The sequence below is a fragment of the Oncorhynchus masou genome, unplaced genomic scaffold, assembly GCF_036934945.1.
Source record: "Oncorhynchus masou masou isolate Uvic2021 unplaced genomic scaffold, UVic_Omas_1.1 unplaced_scaffold_1106, whole genome shotgun sequence".
Lineage (NCBI taxonomy): Eukaryota > Metazoa > Chordata > Actinopteri > Salmoniformes > Salmonidae > Oncorhynchus > Oncorhynchus masou.
The window spans coordinates 178,610-201,215 of NW_027000784.1; the positions used below are offsets into that span (position 1 = coordinate 178,610).

Consider the following 22,606-nt stretch of genomic DNA (forward strand, 5'->3'; position numbering starts at 1 on the left):
TAACGCTGGCCCTGTCTGATAGGAGGAGTAACGCTGGCCCTGTCTGATAGGAGGAGTAGCGCTGGCCCTGTCTGATAGGAGTAACGCTGGCCCCGTCTGATAGGAGGAGTAACGCTGGCCCTGTCTGATAGGAGGAGTAACGCTGGCCCTGTCTGATAGGAGGAGTAACGCTGGCCCTGTCTGATAGGAGTAACGCTGGCCCCGTCTGATAGGAGGAGTAATGCTGGCCCTGTCTGATAGGAGGAGTAACGCTGGCCCTGTCTGATAGGAGGAGTAATGCTGGCCCTGTCTGATAGGAGGAGTAATGCTGGCCCTGTCTGATAGGAGGAGTAACGCTGGCCCTGTCTGATAGGAGGAGTAACGCTGGCCCTGTCTGATAGGAGGAGTAACGCTGGCCCTGTCTGATAGGAGGAGTAACGCTGGCCCTGTCTGATAGGAGGAGTAATGCTGGCCCTGTCTGATAGGAGGAGTAACGCTGGCCCTGTCTGATAGGAGGAGTAACGCTGGCCCTGTCTGATAGGAGGAGTAACGCTGGCCCTGTCTGATAGGAGGAGTAATGCTGGCCCTGTCTGATAGGAGGAGTAACGCTGGCCCTGTCTGATAGGAGGAGTAACGCTGGCCCTGTCTGATAGGAGGAGTAACGCTGGCCCTGTCTGATAGGAGGAGTAACTGATAGGAGTAATGCTGGCCCTGTCTGATAGGAGGAGTAACGCTGGCCCTGTCTGATAGGAGGAGTAACGCTGGCCCTGTCTGATAGGAGGAGTAACGCTGGCCCTGTCTGATAGGAGGAGTAACGCTGGCCCTGTCTGATAGGAGTAACGCTGGCCCTGTCTGATAGGAGGAGTAACGCTGGCCCTGTCTGATAGGAGTAGTAACGCTGGCCCTGCCTGATAGGAGGAGTAACGCTGGCCCTGTCTGATAGGAGTAACGCTGGCCCTGTCTGATAGGAGGAGTAACGCTGGCCCTGTCTGATAGGAGGAGTAACGCTGGCCCTGTCTGATAGGAGGAGTAACGCTGGCCCTGTCTGATAGGAGGAGTAACGCTGGCCCTGTCTGATAGGAGGAGTAATGCTGGCCCTGTCTGATAGGAGGAGTAACGCTGGCCCTGTCTGATAGGAGGAGTAACGCTGGCCCTGTCTGATAGGAGGAGTAACGCTGGCCCTGTCTGATAGGAGGAGTAACGCTGGCCCTGTCTGATAGGAGGAGTAACGCTGGCCCTGTCTGATAGGAGTAACGCTGGCCCTGTCTGATAGGAGGAGTAATGCTGGCCCTGTCTGATAGGAGTAGTAACGCTGGCCCTGCCTGATAGGAGGAGTAACGCTGGCCCTGTCTGATAGGAGTAACGCTGGCCCTGTCTGATAGGAGGAGTAACGCTGGCCCTGTCTGATAGGAGTAGTAATGCTGGCCCTGTCTGATAGGAGGAGTAACGCTGGCCCTGTCTGATAGGAGGAGTAACGCTGGCCCTGTCTGATAGGAGTAGTAATGCTGGCCCTGTCTGATAGGAGGAGTAACGCTGGCCCTGTCTGATAGGAGGAGTAATGCTGGCCCTGTCTGATAGGAGGAGTAACGCTGGCCCTGTCTGATAGGAGGAGTAACGCTGGCCCTGTCTGATAGGAGGAGTAACGCTGGCCCTGTCTGATAGGAGTAATGCTGGCCCTGTCTGATAGGAGTAACGCTGGCCCTGTCTGATAGGAGGAGTAACGCTGGCCCTGTCTGATAGGAGGAGTAACGCTGGCCCTGTCTGATAGGAGGATTAATGCTGGCCCTGTCTGATAGGAGGAGTAACGCTGGCCCTGTCTGATAGGAGGATTAATGCTGGCCCTGTCTGATAGGAGGATTAATGCTGGCCCTGTCTGATAGGAGGAGTAACGCTGGCCCTGTCTGATAGGAGTAATGCTGGCCCTGTCTGATAGGAGTAACGCTGGCCCTGTCTGATAGGAGTAACGCTGGCCCTGTCTGATAGTAGTAACGCTGGCCCTGTCTGATAGGAGTAATGCTGGCCCTGTCTGATAGGAATGCTGGCCCTGTCTGATAGGAGTAACGCTGGCCCTGTCTGATAGGAGGAGTAACGCTGGCCCTGTCTGATAGGAGGAGTAACGCTGGCCCTGTCTGATAGGAGGAGTAACGCTGGCCCTGTCTGATAGGAGGAGTAACGCTGGCCCTGTCTGATAGGAGGAGTAACGCTGGCCCTGTCTGATAGGAGGAGTAACGCTGGCCCTGTCTGATAGGAGGAGTAACGCTGGCCCTGTCTGATAGGAGGAGTAACGCTGGCCCTGTCTGATAGGAGGAGTAACGCTGGCCCTGTCTGATAGGAGGAGTAATGCTGGCCCTGCCTGATAGGAGGAGTAACGCTGGCCCTGTCTGATAGGAGGAGTAATGCTGGCCCTGTCTGATAGGAGGAGTAATGCTGGCCCTGTCTGATAGGAGGAGTAATGCTGGCCCTGTCTGATAGGAGGAGTAATGCTGGCCCTGTCTGATAGGAGGAGTAATGCTGGCCCTGTCTGATAGGAGGAGTAATGCTGGCCCTGTCTGATAGGAGGAGTAACGCTGGCCCTGCCTAATAGGAGTAACGCTGGCCCTGTCTGATAGGAGGAGTAACGCTGGCCCAGTCTGATAGGAGGAGTAACGCTGGCCCTGTCTGATAGGAGGAGTAACGCTGGCCCTGTCTGATAGGAGGAGTAATGCTGGCCCTGTCTGATAGGAGGAGTAACGCTGGCCCTGTCTGATAGGAGGAGTAACGCTGGCCCTGTCTGATAGGAGTAACGCTGGCCCTGCCTGATAGGAGGAGTAACGCTGGCCCTGTCTGATAGGAGTAACGCTGGCCCGGTCTGATAGGAGGAGTAATGCTGGCCCTGTCTGATAGGAGGAGTAATGCTGGCCCTGTCTGATAGGAGTAATGCTGGCCCTGTCTGATAGGAGTAATGCTGGCCCTGTCTGATAGGAGGAGTAACGCTGGCCCTGTCTGATAGGAGTAATGCTGGCCCTGTCTGATAGGAGGAGTAACGCTGGCCCTGTCTGACAGGAGGAGTAACGCTGGCCCTGTCTGATAGGAGGAGTAACGCTGGCCCTGTCTGATAGGAGGAGTAACGCTGGCCCTGTCTGATAGGAGGAGTAACGCTGGCCCTGTCTGATAGGAGGAGTAATGCTGGCCCTGTCTGATAGGAGGAGTAATGCTGGCCCTGTCTGATAGGAGTAATGCTGGCCCTGTCTGATAGGAGGAGTAACGCTGGCCCTGTCTGATAGGAGGAGTAATGCTGGCCCTGTCTGATAGCTGCACAGGGAAACAGTGCTGTTAGTTAATAAATGGATGTTTTTGTAGTGCTTTGAATAACATGAATTAGTTGAATTGTTCGCAGTAGGAGAGGATTGGAGAGTGTTACATTACAGATGTGGGTTGAGTCCCAAATCAGACCCTATGTAATGCATTCATTTTGACAAGAGCCTGGTCAGAAATAGTGCACTACATAGGGAATAGAGCGCCATTTGGGACAGATCCGTGTACAACAGTGGACTCTAGAAACAGAAGCATACCCTCCACCCCTCCCTTAAACTGTTGACAACCCTAGGGTGGCTAACCACCCCTCCCCTAAACTGTTGACAGCCCTAGGGTGGCTCTAACCACCCCTCCCCTAAACTGTTGACAGCCCTAGGGTGGCTCTAACCACCCCTCCCTAAACTGTTGACAGCCCTAGGGTGGCTAACCACCCCTCCCCTAAACTGTTGACAGCCCTAGGGTGGCTCTAACCACCCCTCCCCTAAACTGTTGACAACCCTAGGGTGGCTCTAACCACCCCTCCCCTAAACTGTTGACAGCCCTAGGGTGGCTCTAACCACCCCTCCCCTAAACTGTTGACAACCCTAGGGTGGCTCTAACCACCCCTCCCCTAAACTGTTGACAGCCCTAGGGTGGCTCTAACCACCCCTCCCCTAAACTGTTGACAGCCCTAGGGTGGCTCTAACCACCCCTCCCCTAAACTGTTGACAGCCCTTGGGTGTCTCTAACCACCCCTCCCCTAAACTGTTGACAACCCTAGGGTGGCTCTAACCACCCCTCCCCTAAACTGTTGACAGCCCTAGGGTGGCTCTAACCACCCCTCCCCTAAACTGTTGACAGCCCTAGGGTGGCTCTAACCACCCCCCCTAAACTGTTGACAGCCCTAGGGTGTCTCTAACCACCCCTCCCTAAACTGTTGACAGCCCTAGGGTGGCTCTAACCACCCCTCCCCTAAACTGTTGACAGCCCTGGGGTGGCTCTAACCACCCCTCCCCTAAACTGTTGACAGCCCTGGGGTGGCTCTAACCACCCCTCCCCTAAACTGTTGACAGCCCTAGGGTGGCTCTAACCACCCCTCCCCTAAACTGTTGACAGCCCTGGGGTGGCTCTAACCACCCCTCCCCTAAACTGTTGACAGCCCTGGGGTGGCTCTAACCACCCCTCCCCTAAACTGTTGACAGCCCTGGGGTGGCTCTAACCACCCCTCCCCTAAACTGTTGACAGCCCTAGGGTGGCTCTAACCACCCCTCCCCTAAACTGTTGACAGCCCTAGGGTGGCTCTAACCACCCCTCCCCTAAACTGTTGACAGCCCTAGGGTGGCTCTAACCACCCCTCCCCTAAACTGTTGACAGCCCTAGGGTGGCTCTAACCACCCCTCCCCTAAACTGTTGACAGCCCTAGGGTGGCTCTAACCACCCCTCCCCTAAACTGTTGACAACCCTAGGGTGGCTCTAACCACCCCTCCCCTAAACTGTTGACAGCCCTAGGGTGGCTCTAACCACCCCCCCCTAAACTGTTGACAGCCCTAGGGTGGCTAACCACCCCTCCCCTAAACTGTTGACAGCCCTAGGGTGGCTCTAACCACCCTCCCCTAAACTGTTGACAGCCCTAGGGTGGCTCTAACCACCCCTCCCCTAAACTGTTGACAGCCCTAGGGTGGCTCTAACCACCCCTCCCTAAACTGTTGACAGCCCTAGGGTGGCTCTAACCACCCCTCCCCTAAACTGTTGACAGCCCTAGGGTGGCTCTAACCACACAGCAACGCTCCTCTCCTCATAAAACCAATCAGAAATCAAACCAAGCAGCGCCGACTCGCCTCATAAAGTTGCAAAGTTGAGAGTAAAAATAGAAACACTACTTCTGAGAGAGAGAGAATATTCACAGCAGTCTGTATACCTCGCTAACAGCTCGTTCTCACCGTGTTTTCCCCTCAGCCAGACGTGAAGCGACATCATTGAAGACAGAAGTAAAATGGTCAAATGGAGGTGGAATTGTGTCTACTGGCTTTATGCTTCCCAAATAGCACACTATTCCCTATTTAGTGCACTTCTTTTGATAGGGATCTGGTAAAAAATTAATAATAATAGTGCACTATAAAAGAGAAATAGGGTGCCATTTGTTCTAGGTTTAAGTTTAGTTCTAGGCCCTCTCCTCTTCTCTCTATAAACCAAGTCACTCTGCTCCCTCATATCCTCACATGGTCTCTCCCATCACTGCTACGAGGATGGACCTCTCCTCTCTATAGACCACATGGTCACATGGTCTCTCCCATCACTGCTACGAGGATGGACCTCTCCTCTCTATAGACCACATGGTCACATGGTCTCTCCCATCACTGCTACGAGGATGGACCTCTCCTCTCTATAGACCAAGTCACTCTGCTCCCTCATATCCTCACATGGTCTCTCCCATCACTGCTACGAGGATGGACCGCTCCTCTCTATAGACCAAGTCACTCTGCTCCCTCATATCCTCACATGGTCACATGGTCACATGGTTTCTCCCATCACTGCTATGAGGATGACACTCAGCTGCTCTTCTCCTTCTGACAGCCAGGTGGCGACAGGTATCTCTGCGTGCCAGACAGACATCTCAGCTTGGACGTCGGCCCGCTACCTCAAGCTCAACAACACGGAGCTGCTCTTCCTCCCGGGGGAAGTGCCTCTCCATCCCGGATGACAACTCCACGGCGTCCCCCTCCCAGAGCATAAACAACCTTAGCTTGACCCTGGACAACACCCAGTCAACCTCTGCAAACATCAAAGCAGCGACTCGCTCCTTCAGGTTCATTCTCTACAACATCTGTAGAGTACGACCCTTCTTCCACCACTAGCTGTCTTGGGGCCTCTCAGTCTACTACTACCACCACTAGCTGTCTTGGGGCCTCTCAGTCTACTACTACCACTACCACTAGCTGTCTTGGGGCCTCTCAGTCTACTACTACCACCACCACTAGCTGTCTTGGGGCCTCTCAGTCTACTACCACCACCACCACCACTAGCTGTCTTGGGGCCTCTCAGTCTACTACCACCACCACCACCACTAGCTGTCTTAGGGCCTCTCAGTCTACTACCACCACTAGCTGTCTGGGGCCTCTCAGTCTACTACCACCACTAGCTGTCTTGGGGCCTCTCAGTCTACTACCACCACTAGCTGTCTTGGGGCCTCAGTCTACTACCACCACTAGCTGTCTTGGGGCCTCTCAGTCTACTACCACCACTAGCTGTCTTGGGGCCTCAGTCTACTACCACCACCACTAGCTGTCTTGGGGCCTCAGTCTACTACCACCACTAGCTGTCTTGGGGCCTCAGTCTACCACCACCACTAGCTGTCTTGGGGCCTCTCAGTCTACTACTACCACCACTAGCTGTCTTGGGGCCTCTCAGTCTACTACCACCACCACCACCACTAGCTGTCTTGGGGCCTCAGTCTACTACCACCACCACTAGCTGTCTTGGGACCTCAGTCTACTACCACCACCACCACCACTAGCTGTCTTGGGGCCTCTCAGTCTACTACCACCACCACTAGCTGTCTTGGGGCCTCAGTCTACTACTACCACCACCACCACCACCACTAGCTGTCTTGGGGCCTCAGTTTACTACTACCACCACTAGCTGTCTTGGGGCCTCAGTCTACTACTACTACCACAAGCTGTCTTGGGACCTCAGTCTACTACCACCACCACCACCACTAGCTGTCTTGGGGCCTCTCAGTCTACTACCACCACCACTAGCTGTCTTGGGACCTCTCAGTCTACTACCACCACTAGCTGTCTTGGGGCCTCTCAGTCTACTACTACCACCACTAGCTGTCTTGGGACCTCTCAGTCTACTACCACTACCACTAGCTGTCTTGGGGCCTCAGTCTACTACCACCACCACCACCACTAGCTGTCTTGGGGCCTCAGTCTACTACCACCACCACTACCACTAGCTGTCTTGGGGGCCTCTCAGTCTACCACTACCACAAGCTGTATTGGGGCCTCTCAGTCTACTACTACCACCACTACCTGTATTGGGGCCTCTCAGTCTACTACCACCACTAGCTGTCTTGGGGCCTCTCAGTCTACTACTACCACTACCACTAGCTGTCTTGGGGCCTCTCAGTCTACTACCACCACTAGCTGTCTTGGGGCCTCTCAGTCTACTACTACCACTACCACTAGCTGTCTTGGGGCCTCTCAGTCTACTACTACCACCACTACATGTATTGGGGCCTCTCAGTCTACTACTACCATCCCTAGCTGTCTTGGGGCCTCTCAGTCTACTACTACCACTACCACGAGCTGTCTTGGGGCCTCCCAGTCTACTACCACCACTACCACTAGCTGTCTTGGGGCCTCCCAGTCTACTTCTACCACCACCACTAGCTGTCTTGAGGCCTCAGTCTACTACTACCACAACCACTAGCTGTCTTGGGGCCTCTCAGTCTACTACCACCACCACTAGCTGTCTTAATCCTCTCAGTCTACTACTACCACCACTAGCTGTCTTGGGGCCTCTCAGTCTACTACTACCACCACTACCACTAGCTGTATTGGGGCTTCTCAGTCTACTACTACCACTACCACTAGCTGTATTGGGGCCTCTCAGTCTACTACCACCACGAGCTGTCTTGGGGCCTCTCAGTCTACTACCACCACTACCACTAGCTGTCTTGGGGCCTCTCAGTCTACTACTACCACTACCACTAGCTGTATTGGGGCCTCTCAGTCTACTACTACCACGAGCTGTCTTGAGGCCTCCCAGTCTACTACCACCACTACCACTAGCTGTCTTGGGTCTCTCCGTCTACTACTACCACCACTACCACTAGCTGTCTTGGGGCCTCTCAGTCTACTACCACCACTACCACTAGCTGTCTTGGGGCCTCTCAGTCTACTACCACCACTACCACTAGCTGTATTGGGGCCTCTCAGTCTACCACTACCACCACCACTAGCTGTCTTGAGGCCTCAGTCTACTACTACCACCACCACTAGCTGTCTTGGGGCTTCTCAGTCTACTACCACCACCACTAGCTGTCTTGGGGCTTCTCAGTCTACTACCACCACCACTAGCTGTCTTGGGGCCTCTCAGTCTACTACTACCACTAGCTGTCTTGGGGCCTCTCAGTCTACTACTACCACCACCACCACTAGCTGTCTTGGGGCCTCAGTCTACTACCACCACCACTAGCTGTCTTGGGGCCTCTCAGTCTACTACCACCACCACCACTAGCTGTCTTGGGGCCTCTCAGTCTACTACCACCACCACCACCACTAGCTGTCTTGGGGCCTCTCAGTCTACTACTACCACCACTACCACTAGCTGTATTGGGGCCTCTCAGTCTACTACTACCACTACCACAAGCTGTCTTGGGGCCTCTCAGTCTACTACTACCACGAGCTGTCTTGGGGCCTCCCAGTCTACTACCACCACTACCACTAGCTGTCTTGGGGCCTCTCAGTCTACTACTACCACCACTACCTGTATTGGGGCCTCTCAGTCTACTACCACCACCACCACTAGCTGTCTTGGGGCCTCTCAGTCTACTACTACCACCACCACCACTAGCTGTCTTGGGGCCTCTCAGTCTACTACTACCACCACTACCACTACCTGTATTGGGGCCTCTCAGTCTACTACTACCACTACCACTAGCTGTCTTGGGGCCTCTCAGTCTACTACTACCACTACCACGAGCTGTCTTGGGGCCTCCCAGTCTACTACCACCACCACCACCACTAGCTGTCTTGGGGCCTCCCAGTCTACTACTACCACCACCACTACCTGTCTTGAGGCCTCAGTCTACTACTACCACCACTACTAGCTGTCTTGGGGCCTCTCAGTCTACTACCACCACTACCACTACCACTAGCTGTCTTGGGGCCTCTCAGTCTACTACTACCACTAGCTGTCTGGGGCCTCAGTCTACCACCACCACTAGCTGTCTTGGGGCCTCAGTCTACCACCCCCACTAGCTGTCTTGGGGCCTCTCAGTCTACTACTACCACTAGCTGTCTGGGGCCTCAGTCTACCACCACCACTAGCTGTCTTGGGGCCTCAGTCTACCACCCCCACTAGCTGTCTTGGGGCCTCAGTCTACCACCACCACCACCACCACCACTAGCTGTCTTGGGGCCTCTCAGTCTACTACTACCACTAGCTGTCTTGGGGCCTCTCAGTCTACTACCACCACTAGCTGTCTTGGGGCCTCAGTCTACCACCCCACTAGCTGTCTTGGGGCCTCAGTCTACCACCCCCACTAGCTGTCTTGGGGCCTCAGTCTACCACCACTACTAGCTGTCTTGGGGCCTCAGTCTACCACCACCACTAGCTGTCTTGGGGCCTCAGTCTACCACCCCCACTAGCTGTCTTGGGGCCTCAGTCTACCACCACCACCACCACCACCACTAGCTGTCTTGGGGCCTCTCAGTCTACTACTACCACTAGCTGTCTTGGGGCCTCTCAGTCTACTACCACCACTAGCTGTCTTGGGGCCTCAGTCTACCACCACCACTAGCTGTCTTGGGGCCTCAGTCTACCACCCCCACTAGCTGTCTTGGGGCCTCAGTCTACCACCCCCACTAGCTGTCTTGGGGCCTCAGTCTACCACCACCACCACCACCACTAGCTGTCTTGGGGCCTCTCAGTCTACTACTACCACAAGCTGTCTTGGGGCCTCTCAGTCTACTACTACCACGAGCTGTCTTGGGGCCTCCCAGTCTACTACCACCACTACCACTAGCTGTCTTGGGGCCTCCCAGTCTACTTCTACCACCACCACTAGCTGTCTTGAGGCCTCAGTCTACTACTACCACCACCACTAGCTGTCTTGGGGCCTCTCAGTCTACTACCACCACCACTAGCTGTCTTGGGGCCTCTCAGTCTACTACTACCACTAGCTGTCTTGGGGCCTCTCAGTCTACTACTACTACTACCACGAGCTGTCTTGAGGCCTCCCAGTCTACTACCACCACTACCACTAGCTGTCTTGGGTCTCTCAGTCTACTACTACCACTACCACTAGCTGTCTTGGGGCCTCTCAGTCTACTACTACCACCACTAGCTGTCTTGGGGCCTCTCAGTCTACTACCACCACTAGCTGTCTTGGGGCCTCTCAGTCTACTACTACCACTACCACAAGCTGTCTTGGGGCTTCTCAGTCTACTACCACCACCACTAGCTGTCTTGGGGCCTCTCAGTCTACTACTACCACCACCACCACTAGCTGTCTTGAGGCCTCAGTCTACTACTACCACCACCACTAGCTGTCTTGGGGCCTCAGTCTACTACCACCACCACTAGCTGTCTTGGGGCTTCTCAGTCTACTACCACCACCACTAGCTGTCTTGGGGCTTCTCAGTCTACTACCACCACCACTAGCTGTCTTGGGGCCTCTCAGTCTACTACTACCACCACCACCACTAGCTGTCTTGGGGCCTCAGTCTACTACCACCACCTCTAGCTGTCTTGGGGCTTCTCAGTCTACTACCACCACCACTAGCTGTCTTGGGGCCTCTCAGTCTACTACCACCACCACTACCACTAGCTGTCTTGGGGCCTCTCAGTCTACCACTACCACAAGCTGTATTGGGGCCTCTCAGTCTACTACTACCACGAGCTATCTTGGGGCCTCCCAGTCTACTACCACCACTACCACTAGCTGTCTTGGGGCCTCTCAGTCTACTACTACCACCACTACCTGTATTGGGGCCTCTCAGTCTACTACCACCACTAGCTGTCTTGGGGCCTCTCAGTCTACTACTACCACTACCACGAGCTGTCTTGGGGCCTCCCAGTCTACTACCACCACCACCACCACTAGCTGTCTTGGGGCCTCCCAGTCTACTACTACCACCACCACTACCTGTCTTGAGGCCTCAGTCTACTACTACCACCACCACCACTAGCTGTCTTGGGGCCTCTCAGTCTACTACCACCACTACTACTACCACTAGCTGTCTTGGGGCCTCAGTCTACTACCACCACCACTAGCTGTCTTCGGGCCTCTCAGTCTACCACCACCACTAGCTGTCTTGGGGCCTCTCAGTCTACTACTACCACCACCACCACTAGCTGTCTTGAGGCCTCAGTCTACTACTACCACCACCACTAGCTGTCTTGGGGCCTCAGTCTACTACTACCACCACCACTAGCTGTCTTGGGGCTTCTCAGTCTACTACCACCACCACTAGCTGTCTTGGGGCTTCTCAGTCTACTACCACCACCACTAGCTGTCTTGGGGCCTCTCAGTCTACTACTACCACCACCACCACTAGCTGTCTTGGGGCCTCAGTCTACTACCACCACCTCTAGCTGTCTTGGGGCTTCTCAGTCTACTACCACCACCACTAGCTGTCTTGGGGCCTCTCAGTCTACTACTACCACCACTACCACTAGCTGTCTTGGGGCTTCTCAGTCTACTACCACCACCACTAGCTGTCTTGGGGCCTCTCAGTCTACTACTACCACCACCACCACTAGCTGTCTTGAGGCCTCAGTCTACTACTACCACCACCACTAGCTGTCTTGGGGCCTCAGTCTACTACTACCACCACCACTAGCTGTCTTGGGGCTTCTCAGTCTACTACCACCACCACTAGCTGTCTTGGGGCTTCTCAGTCTACTACCACCACCACTAGCTGTCTTGGGGCCTCTCAGTCTACTACTACCACCACCACCACTAGCTGTCTTGGGGCCTCAGTCTACTACCACCACCTCTAGCTGTCTTGGGGCTTCTCAGTCTACTACCACCACTACCACTAGCTGTATTGGGGCCTCTCAGTCTACTACTACCACTACCACAAGCTGTCTTGGGGCCTCTCAGTCTACTACTACCACGAGCTGTCTTGGGGCCTCCCAGTCTACTACCACCACTACCACTAGCTGTCTTGGGGCCTCCCAGTCTACTACCACCACCACCACCACTAGCTGTCTTGGGGCCTCAGTCTACTACCACCACCTCTAGCTGTCTTGGGGCTTCTCAGTCTACTACCACCACTACCACTAGCTGTCTTGGGGCCTCTCAGTCTACTACTACCACCACTACCTGTATTGGGGCCTCTCAGTCTACTACCACCACTAGCTGTCTTGGGGCCTCTCAGTCTACTACTACCACTACCACGAGCTGTCTTGGGGCCTCCCAGTCTACTACCACCACCACCACCACTAGCTGTCTTGGGGCCTCCCAGTCTACTACTACCACCACCACTACCTGTCTTGAGGCCTCAGTCTACTACTACCACCACCACTAGCTGTCTTGGGGCCTCTCAGTCTACTACCACCACTACCACTACCACTAGCTGTCTTGGGGCCTCTCAGTCTACTACTACCACTAGCTGTCTTGGGGCCTCAGTCTACTACCACCACCACTAGCTGTCTTCGGGCCTCTCAGTCTACCACCCCCACTAGCTGTCTTGGGGCCTCTCAGTCTACTACCACCACCACCACCACTAGCTGTCTTGGGGCCTCTCAGTCTACCACTACCACTAGCTGTCTTGGGGCCTCTCAGTCTACTACTACCACTAGCTGTCTGGGGCCTCAGTCTACCACCCCCACTAGCTGTCTGGGGCCTCAGTCTACCACCACCACTAGCTGTCTTGGGGCCCTCAGTCTACCACCACCACCACCACCACCACTAGCTGTCTTGGGGCCTCTCAGTCTACTACTACCACTAGCTGTCTTGGGGCCTCTCAGTCTACTACCACCACTAGCTGTCTTGGGGCCTCAGTCTACCACCACCACTAGCTGTCTTGGGGCCTCAGTCTACCACCACCACTAGCTGTCTTGGGGCCTCAGTCTACCACCACCACCACCACTAGCTGTCTTGGGGCCTCTCAGTCTACTACTACCACTAGCTGTCTTGGGGCCTCTCAGTCTACTACCACCACTAGCTGTCTTGGGGCCTCTCAGTCTACTACTACCACTAGCTGTCTTGGGGCCTCTCAGTCTACTACCACCACTAGCTGTCTTGGGGCCTCAGTCTACCACCACCACTAGCTGTCTTGGGGCCTCAGTCTACCACCACCACTAGCTGTCTTGGGGCCTCAGTCTACCACCACCACTAGCTGTCTTGGGGCCTCAGTCTACCACCCCCACTAGCTGTCTTGGGGCCTCAGTCTACCACCACCACCACCACCACCACTAGCTGTCTTGGGGCCTCTCAGTCTACTACTACCACTAGCTGTCTTGGGGCCTCAGTCTACCACCACCACTAGCTGTCTTGGGGCCTCAGTCTACCACCACCACTAGCTGTCTTGGGGCCTCTCAGTCTACTACTACCACTACCACGAGCTGTCTTGGGGCCTCCCAGTCTACTACCACCACTACCACTAGCTGTCTTGGGGCCTCCCAGTCTACTTCTACCACCACCACTAGCTGTCTTGTGGCCTCAGTCTACTACCACCACCACCACTAGCTGTCTTGGGGCCTCTCAGTCTACTACCACCACCACTAGCTGTCTTGGGGCCTCTCAGTCTACTACTACCACTAGCTGTCTTGGGGCCTCTCAGTCTACTACTACTACTACCACGAGCTGTCTTGAGGCCTCCCAGTCTACTACCACCACTACCACTAGCTGTCTTGGGTCTCTCAGTCTACTACTACCACCACTACCACTAGCTGTCTTGGGGCCTCTCAGTCTACTACTACCACCACTACCTGTATTGGGGCCTCTCAGTCTACTACCACCACTAGCTGTCTTGGGGCCTCTCAGTCTACTACTACCACTACCACAAGCTGTCTTGGGGCCTCCCAGTCTACTACCACCACTACCACTAGCTGTCTTGGGGCCTCCCAGTCTACCACTACCACCACCACTAGCTGTCTTGGGGCTTCTCAGTCTACTACCACCACCACTAGCTGTCTTGGGGCCTCTCAGTCTACTACTACCACCACCACCACTAGCTGTCTTGAGGCCTCAGTCTACTACTACCACCACCACTAGCTGTCTTGGGGCCTCAGTCTACTACTACCACCCCCACTAGCTGTCTTGGGGCTTCTCAGTCTACTACCACCACCACTAGCTGTCTTGGGGCTTCTCAGTCTACTACCACCACCACTAGCTGTCTTGGGGCCTCTCAGTCTACTACTACCACCACCACCACTAGCTGTCTTGGGGCCTCAGTCTACTACCACCACCACTAGCTGTCTTGGGGCCTCTCAGTCTACTACTACCACTAGCTGTCTTGGGGCCTCTCAGTCTACTACTACCACCACTACCACTAGCTGTATTGGGGCCTCTCAGTCTACTACTACCACTACCACAAGCTGTCTTGGGGCCTCTCAGTCTACTACTACCACGAGCTGTCTTGGGGCCTCCCAGTCTACTACCACCACTACCACTAGCTGTCTTGGGGCCTCTCAGTCTACTACTACCACCACTACCACTAGCTGTCTTGGGGCCTCTCAGTCTACTACTACCACCACTACCTGTATTGGGGCCTCTCAGTCTACTACCACCACTAGCTGTCTTGGGGCCTCTCAGTCTACTACTACCACTACCACGAGCTGTCTTGGGGCCTCCCAGTCTACTACCACCACCACCACCACTAGCTGTCTTGGGGCCTCCCAGTCTACTACTACCACCACCACTACCTGTCTTGAGGCCTCAGTCTACTACTACCACCACCACTAGCTGTCTTGGGGCCTCTCAGTCTACTACCACCACTACCACTACCACAAGCTGTCTTGGGGCCTCTCAGTCTACTACTACCACTAGCTGTCTTGGGGCCTCAGTCTACTACCACCACCACTAGCTGTCTTCGGGCCCTCAGTCTACCACCCCCACTAGCTGTCTTGGGGCCTCTCAGTCTACTACCACCACCACCACCACTAGCTGTCTTGGGGCCTCTCAGTCTACTACTACCACTAGCTGTCTGGGGCCTCAGTCTACCACCCCCACTAGCTGTCTGGGGCCTCAGTCTACCACCCCCACTAGCTGTCTTGGGGCCTCAGTCTACCACCACCACTAGCTGTCTTGGGGCCTTAGTCTACCACCACCACCACCACTAGCTGTCTTGGGGCCTCTCAGTCTACCACCACCACTAGCTGTCTTGGGGCCTTAGTCTACCACCCCACTAGCTGTCTTGGGGCCTCAGTCTACCACCACCACTAGCTGTCTTGGGGCCTCAGTCTACCACCACCACCACCACCACCACTAGCTGTCTTGGGGCCTCAGTCTACCACCACCACTAGCTGTCTTGGGGCCTCAGTCTACCACCCCACTAGCTGTCTTGGGGCCTCAGTCTACCACCACCACTAGCTGTCTTGGGGCCTCAGTCCACCACCCCCACTAGCTGTCTGGGGCCTCAGTCTACCACCACCACCACCACTAGCTGTCTTGGGGCCTCTCAGTCTACTACTACCACTAGCTGTCTTGGGGCCTCTCAGTCTACTACCACCACTAGCTGTCTTGGGGCCTCAGTCTACCACCCCCACTAGCTGTCTGGGGCCTCAGTCTACCACCACCACTAGCTGTCTTGGGGCCTTCAGTCTGAGTCATAGTACTGTTAGCCATCTTAGGGCCTTTAAGTCTTCTAGCACAAGTCTCAGAGTCCGTCTATTTACAGTAAGTCTTGTTTCCACAATTTCCACACCCTCCATTTTCTCACAAGTCCATTCCATCTCACTAAAGTAGGGTCAACCATTTCTATCTGCAGGTGTCGTGGTGTGGGTGCAGGCTTTGTCCCAACCAAGCAGTAACACACCTGACCTGATTTAACTAATCAGTCTTAAAGGGATACTTCGGCATTTTAGCAACGAGGCCCTTTGTCTACTTCCCCAGAGTCAGATGAACTCGATGTCCAGTACTAAAGAAGTTCGATGTAGTTTCGCAAGCAAACGCTAACTAAAGCTAGCTAGCAACTGCGCTAGTTATCAACTGCACTAGCGCTCGCTAGCAACTGCACTAGCAACTGCACTAGCGCTCGCTAGCAACTGCACTCGTTAGCAATTTCCTTCAAACTGCACGATGAGACAAATTTTATCCACAAGTTCATCTGACTCTGGGGAAAGTAGATAAAAGGGCCTCAATGCCAAAATCCCGAAATATCCCTTTAATTAAAAGACTAGGATAAGCCAATAATCTGAATGAGGTGCGTTACTGCTGGGCTGGATCACAGACATACACCCATATTGTCTCTTTGCGGTTGAGATCGGCCATCACTCCTCTGAAGGAAGCTTCTGACTGGGCGTTCACAGGTGGAACTGCAGCATGGTGCAAGAGAGTTAAAACTGTTCATTCCTTCCAACTGACACATTTCAAGATGGTGTCTTTCAAACTGACAAACAGGAAACCTGTACATACCTTTTAAAACCCTTTCCTGCAATCAAATGACCAAATTGTCCACTAGACTACCGAGAACATCATTCATATTTTTCATAATTCATAAACAATTTTATAAAAAATGTCGAAAATCTGGTGTTTCTATTTCAAGCAGTTGTTATATTTCAATCTTCTGTGATGTATATGAAGTGTAATATCGGGAAGCAAACTCAAAACGTAATACATCTCAACTCTGTATCTGACATGTTACAGGTGTCTTGTTCTTTAAGCCCATAACCATGTGTAAGGTGTACACTTTAGTTTCAACTCTGTATCTGACATGGTACTGGTGTCTTGTTCTTTAAGCCCATAACCATGTGTGAGGTGTACACTTTAGTTTCAACTCTGTATCTGACATGGTACTGGTGTCTTGTTCTTTAAGCCCATAACCATGTGTGAGGTGTACACTTTAGTTTCAACTCTGTATCTGACATGGTACAGGTGTCTTGTTCTTTAAGCCCATAACCATGTGTGAGGTGTACACTTTAGTTTCAACTCTGTATCTGACATGGTACAGGTGTCTTGTTCTTTAAGCCCATAACCATAACCATGTGTGAGGTGTACACTTTAGTTTCAACTCTGTATCTGACATGGTACAGGTGTCTTGTTCTTTAAGCCCATAACCATGTGTGAGGTGTACACTTTAGTTTCAACTCTGTATCTGACATGGTACTGGTGTCTTGTTCTTTAAGCCCATAACCATGTGTGAGGTGTACACTTTAGTTTCAACTCTGTATCTGACATGGTACAGGTGTCTTGTTCTTTAAGCCCATAACCATGTGTGAGGTGTACACTTTAGTTTCAACTCTGTATCTGACATGGTACAGGTGTCTTGTTCTTTAAGCCCATAACCATGTGTGAGGTGTACACTTTAGTTTCAACTCTGTATCTGACATGGTACAGGTGTCTTGTTCTTTAAGCCCATAACCATGTGTGAGGTGTACACTTTAGTTTCAACTCTGTATCTGACATGGTAAGGTGTCTTGTTCTTTAAGCCCATAACCATGTGTGAGGTGTACACTTTAGTTTCAACTCTGTATCTGACATGGTACTGGTGTCTTGTTCTTTAAGCCCATAACCATGTGTGAGGTGTACACTTTAGTTTCAACTCTGTATCTGACATGGTACAGGTGTCTTGTTCTTTAAGCCCATAACCATGTGTGAGGTGTACACTTTAGTTTCAACTCTGTACCTGACATGTTACAGGTGTCTTGTTCTTTAAGCCCATAACCATGTGTGAGGTGTACACTTTAGTTTCAACTCTGTATCTGACATGGTAAAGGTGTCTTGTTCTTTAAGCCCATAACCATGTGTGAGGTGTACACTTTAGTTTCAACTCTGTATCTGACATGGTACTGGTGTCTTGTTCTTTAAGCCCATAACCATGTGTGAGGTGTACACTTTAGTTTCAACTCTGTATCTGACATGGTACAGGTGTCTTGTTCTTTAAGCCCATAACCATGTGTGAGGTGTACACTTTAGTTTCAGAGTAGACTTGCTTCAGACTACCCAGAATCACTCTGTGACCCTGTCTTTTTGAAACATTTTCTACATTGTAGAATAATAGTGAAGACATCAAAACTATGAAATAACACAGATAGTTGAGAGAATGCCAAGAATGTGCAAAGCTGTCATCAAGGCAAAGAGTAGCTACTTTGAAGAATCTGGAATCAATTTTGATTAAACAAATCAAAATATAATGTTTTGTTCCAGATTCTTCAAAGTACACTCTTTGCCTTGATGACAGCTTTGCACATTCTTGGCATTTCTTTATGTGTTTTATTTCATAGTCTCGATGTTACTATTATTCTACAATTTAGAAAACTGTAAAAATAAAGAAGAACCCTGGAATGAGTAAGTGTGTCTAAACTTGACTGGTTCTGTTCTCTAAATTGACCGTAAAAAAATATTTTCCGATGGGGACAATGAAGTAAATTATGAACACCAGTTTTTTTAACACTTTTTAAAACAACATGATACGTAGTTGTTTATCTTATTACTAATAAAGCCTGTTAGTGTTTGTTTACTACAGTAATGCTGAAGAGCAGCTTTCTCTCCCTCTCTCTGTGCGCATCTGCTGTGCGTATCTGCTGTGCGTATCTGCTGTGCGTATCTGCTGTGCGTTGGCCGGAGTTCTCAACCTCATTTTTCTTCATCAGATTTCCCGGTCCGAGAGTAGAGTGGTGTCGCTATCTCCTGCAAAGAGGGTTTAATTCAGACCCCTGGAGGAGGACTGGGACTTACAATGGAGCCCCGGGGGAAACCAGACAGGAGGAGACCCGAGGGAACCAGAGTGGAGGAACGGAGGGCGATAGGGAGGGGATGGGAGAAAGACTTGGGATCAAGAAGGGGGGAGGGGACCAGTGTGAAGAGTCCCTCTTCAACCTCCTCCTGCTGGGGTCACAGTCAGCTGCTCCTCCTCTGTGGCCCTCCAGGCCCCAGAGCCCTCAGCTTCTACAACTCTTTGTGGTCCCAGCCCCCGCCCTCTCTTTCCCACAGGCCACGGACTGAAGGACGGACACACACACACACACGGCATGTCCCTCCAGACATAACGATGAAACATCTCTATTTAAGGACCTCTCCATCCATCTCCACACAACCCTAATCACACAGTGTGTGTGTCTGCAGCAGTCCACCCCTGCTTCCACATTTAGCAAGGCCAAAGGAAAGAGGAGGACATGCAAGGTTGAGTTGTTTGTTTGATATGAGGGGAGGCCCCCTCGTCTACATTCATTTAATTTCCTGTTTGGTCTGTGTCTGTCTATATCTGTCTCTCCGTCCGCCCGTGTCTGTGTGTGCGTCCGTGTGTCTCTCCGTCCGCCCGTGTCTGTGTGTGCGTCCGTGCATCTCTCCGTCCGCCCGTGTCTGTGTGTGCGTCCGTGCGTCTCTCCGTCCGCCCGTGTCTGTGTGTGCGTCCGTGCGTCTCTCCGTCCGCCCGTGTCTGTGTGTGCGTCCGTGTGTGCGTCTCGTCCGTCCGTGTGTGCGTCTCTCCGTCCGTGTGTGCGTCTCTCCGTCCGCCCGTGTCGTCTCTCCGTCCGCCCGTGTCTGTGTGTGCGTCCGTGTGTGCGTCTCTCCGTCCGTGCGTCTCTCCGTCCGTGTGTGCGTCTCTCCGTCCGTGTCCGTCTCCCCGTCCGTGTGTGCGTCTCTCCGTCCGTGTGTGCGTCTCTCCGTCCGCCCGTGTGCGTCTCTCCGTCCGCCCGTGTCTGTCTCTCCTTCCGTCCGTGTGTGTGTGCGTCTGTGTGCGTCCGTGTGTTTCTCCGTCCGTGTGTGCGTCTCTCCGTCCGCCCGTGTCTGTGTGTGCGTCCGTGTGTTTCTCCGTCCGTGTGTGCGTCTCTCCGTCCGCCCGTGTGTGTGTGCGTCCGTGTGTTTCTCCGTCCGTGTGTGCGTCTCTCCGTCCGTGTGTGTGTGTGTGTGTCGGCGCCTCCATGATGAGCTTACCTCATTTCCATGCATATTCCCAACATATTTGAATTCAGGAATTCCCATCTGGTGCTCAGCCGGATTCTTTCCCAGAATGAGCACCCAGAGGTCTCTCCCTGCCAACAAACAACAGCACCATTATACAGAGGAACCACCAAGATATTTACTCATCAAATCAATTCAAACTTGTGTGTTTGTGGGACGGCCTGTTTTTTCCCCACCAGCCCCTAGAGCAGGACAGGACATTATTCAAAGAGTGTTTTTGATTTCGTGGACTGGCACCTGGCAACTCCACGTCAGCTCACAGCTCCCTCTCCTCCCCTTCTCCTCTGCCCCCCACCCCTTCCCCCTCCCACCTTCTCCTCTGCCCCCCCTTCTCCTCTGCCCCCTCCCCCCCCTCTGCCCCCCCCCCTTCCCCTCTGCCCCCCCCTTCTCTGCCCCCTCCCCTTCTCCTCTGCCCCCTTCCCTCTGCCCCCCCCTCCCCCTCTGCCTGCCCCACCCCCTCCCCTTCTCCTCTGCCCCCCACCCCTTCCCCCTCCCACCTTCTCCTCTGCCCCCCTTCTCCTCTGCCCCCTCCCCCTCCCCTCTGCCCCCCTCCCCTTCCCCTCTGCCCCCCTTCTCTGCCCCTCCCCTTCTCCTCTGCCCCTTCTCCTCTGCCCCCCCTCCCCTCTGCCTGCCCCACCCCCCTCCCCTTCTCCTCTGCCCCTTCTCCTCTGCCCCCTCTCCTTCCCCCCCTCCCCCTCCCCTTCTCCTCTGCCTGCCCCCCCCCCCCCCCCAAACGTCTCAATAACCTCAAATAGCGTTCAATAGGAAGAGAATGAAACTCCCTCTATCCCAGCTCAACCAATCCAACGCATTTACATTTGTGGGATATATAGTGAAGGAATGTACACTTCGGGAGGTAGTATAGATTATTGTCCTGTATGAGAGAGACTTCCTGTGTTCCAGTATTAGTCAGAGGGATGTCAGAGCTCTACCACACAACACGTCTGAACCTGCTCCGTGGCCAGTACGTCAGGTAGCAGGGAGTCATCCTCAAGACGAGCTGCTTCTGGCCGCAGGATAGAAACTCTGTTCTCCTTTAATCATAACAACTAGAGTAGCAGACTACAGGATAGAAGCTCTGTTCTCCTTTAAATCATAACAACTAGAGTAGCAGACTACAGGATAGAAACTCTGCTCCCCTTTAAATCATAACAACTAGAGTAGCAGACTACAGGATAGAAGCTCTGTTCTCCTTTCATCACAACAACTAGAGTAGCAGACTACAGGATAGAAGCTCTGCTCCCCTTTAAATCATAACAACAACTAGAGTAGCAGACTACAGGATAGAAGCTCTGTTCTCCTTTAAATCATAACAACTAGAGTAGCAGACTACAGGATAGAAACTCTGTTCTCCTTTAAATCATAACAACTAGAGTAGCAGACTACAGGATAGAAACTCTGCTCCCCTTTAAATCATAACAACTAGAGTAGCAGACTACAGGATAGAAACTCTGCTCCCCTTTCATCACAACAACTAGAGTAGCAGACTACAGGATAGAAACTCTGCTCTCCTTTAAATCATAACAACTAGAGTAGCAGACTACAGGATAGAAACTCTGCTCCCCTTTAAATCATAACAACTAGAGTAGCAGACTACAGGATAGAAGCTCTGTTCTCCTTTCATCACATCAACAACTAGAGTAGCAGACTACAGGATAGAAACTCTGCTCCCCTTTAAATCATAACAACAACTAGAGTAGCAGACTACAGGATAGAAACTCTGCTCCTTTAAATCATAACAACTAGAGTAGCAGACTACAGGATAGAAACTGTTCTCCTTTAATCACAACAACTAGAGTAGCAGACTACAGGATAGAAACGCTGTTCTCCTTTAATCATAACAACTAGAGTAGCAGACTACAGGATAGAAACTCTGCTCCCCTTTAAATCATAACAACTAGAGTAGCAGACTACAGGATATAAACTCTGCTCCCCTTTAAATCATAACAACTATAGTAGCAGACTACAGGATAGAAACGCTGTTCCCCTTTCATCATAACTAGTGGGTTTGTTTACCCTTTCATGGCTCTAAGACAAGTCTATAATGGAACCAATTGCTCCACACAAATCACACACTAAACCTCTGACCAATTATGTCGGAAAGGTTGAACGTAGAAGCCTGTCATCTCAGCACAGCTGTTTCCGTCCAGGGGCTTAAAGACGAAACCCCTCAAAGTGTCTACAGGACACGAAGACGCACGGGAGGGGTCAAGTAGGAAGGGAGGGGGAGGGGGGCAGTAGAGGAATGATCAGAGAGGGAGTCAGCGGAGGAGAAGGGACGAGGCAGGTGGTGTACTAGATTTAAAACAGTAATTAGCCAAGAGTCTCTCACCCCGAGCGGCACGGGGGTCACCAGAAGATTAGGAGGGAGGTTAAATTAAGGCGCGACAGGCCTTGAAACACGATGACCTCACAATCTGCCAGAGATTTAGCGCAGGCAGGGAGCCAGGCAGGTACACAAGAGGGCCTAAAGATACTGTACTCTACTTATAGTGGAACTGACAGTGTTTAGCAACAGGAAATCTTATTAAAAATCTCACACACCAGGAAGAA

General features: G+C 52.7%; 1 protein-coding gene across 1 annotated transcript in view; it reads right to left on the reverse strand.

Moving 5' to 3' along the window:
- The window catches only part of LOC135529152 (carboxypeptidase M-like), a 102,904-nt gene that overhangs the window by 67,003 nt on the left and 13,295 nt on the right, over positions 1–22,606 (reverse strand). Inside the window, exon 3 of the mRNA XM_064958026.1 lies at positions 20,027–20,124. Coding sequence (XP_064814098.1) covers positions 20,027–20,124 — 98 coding nt within the window. The remainder of the gene's footprint in view (positions 1–20,026; positions 20,125–22,606) is intronic.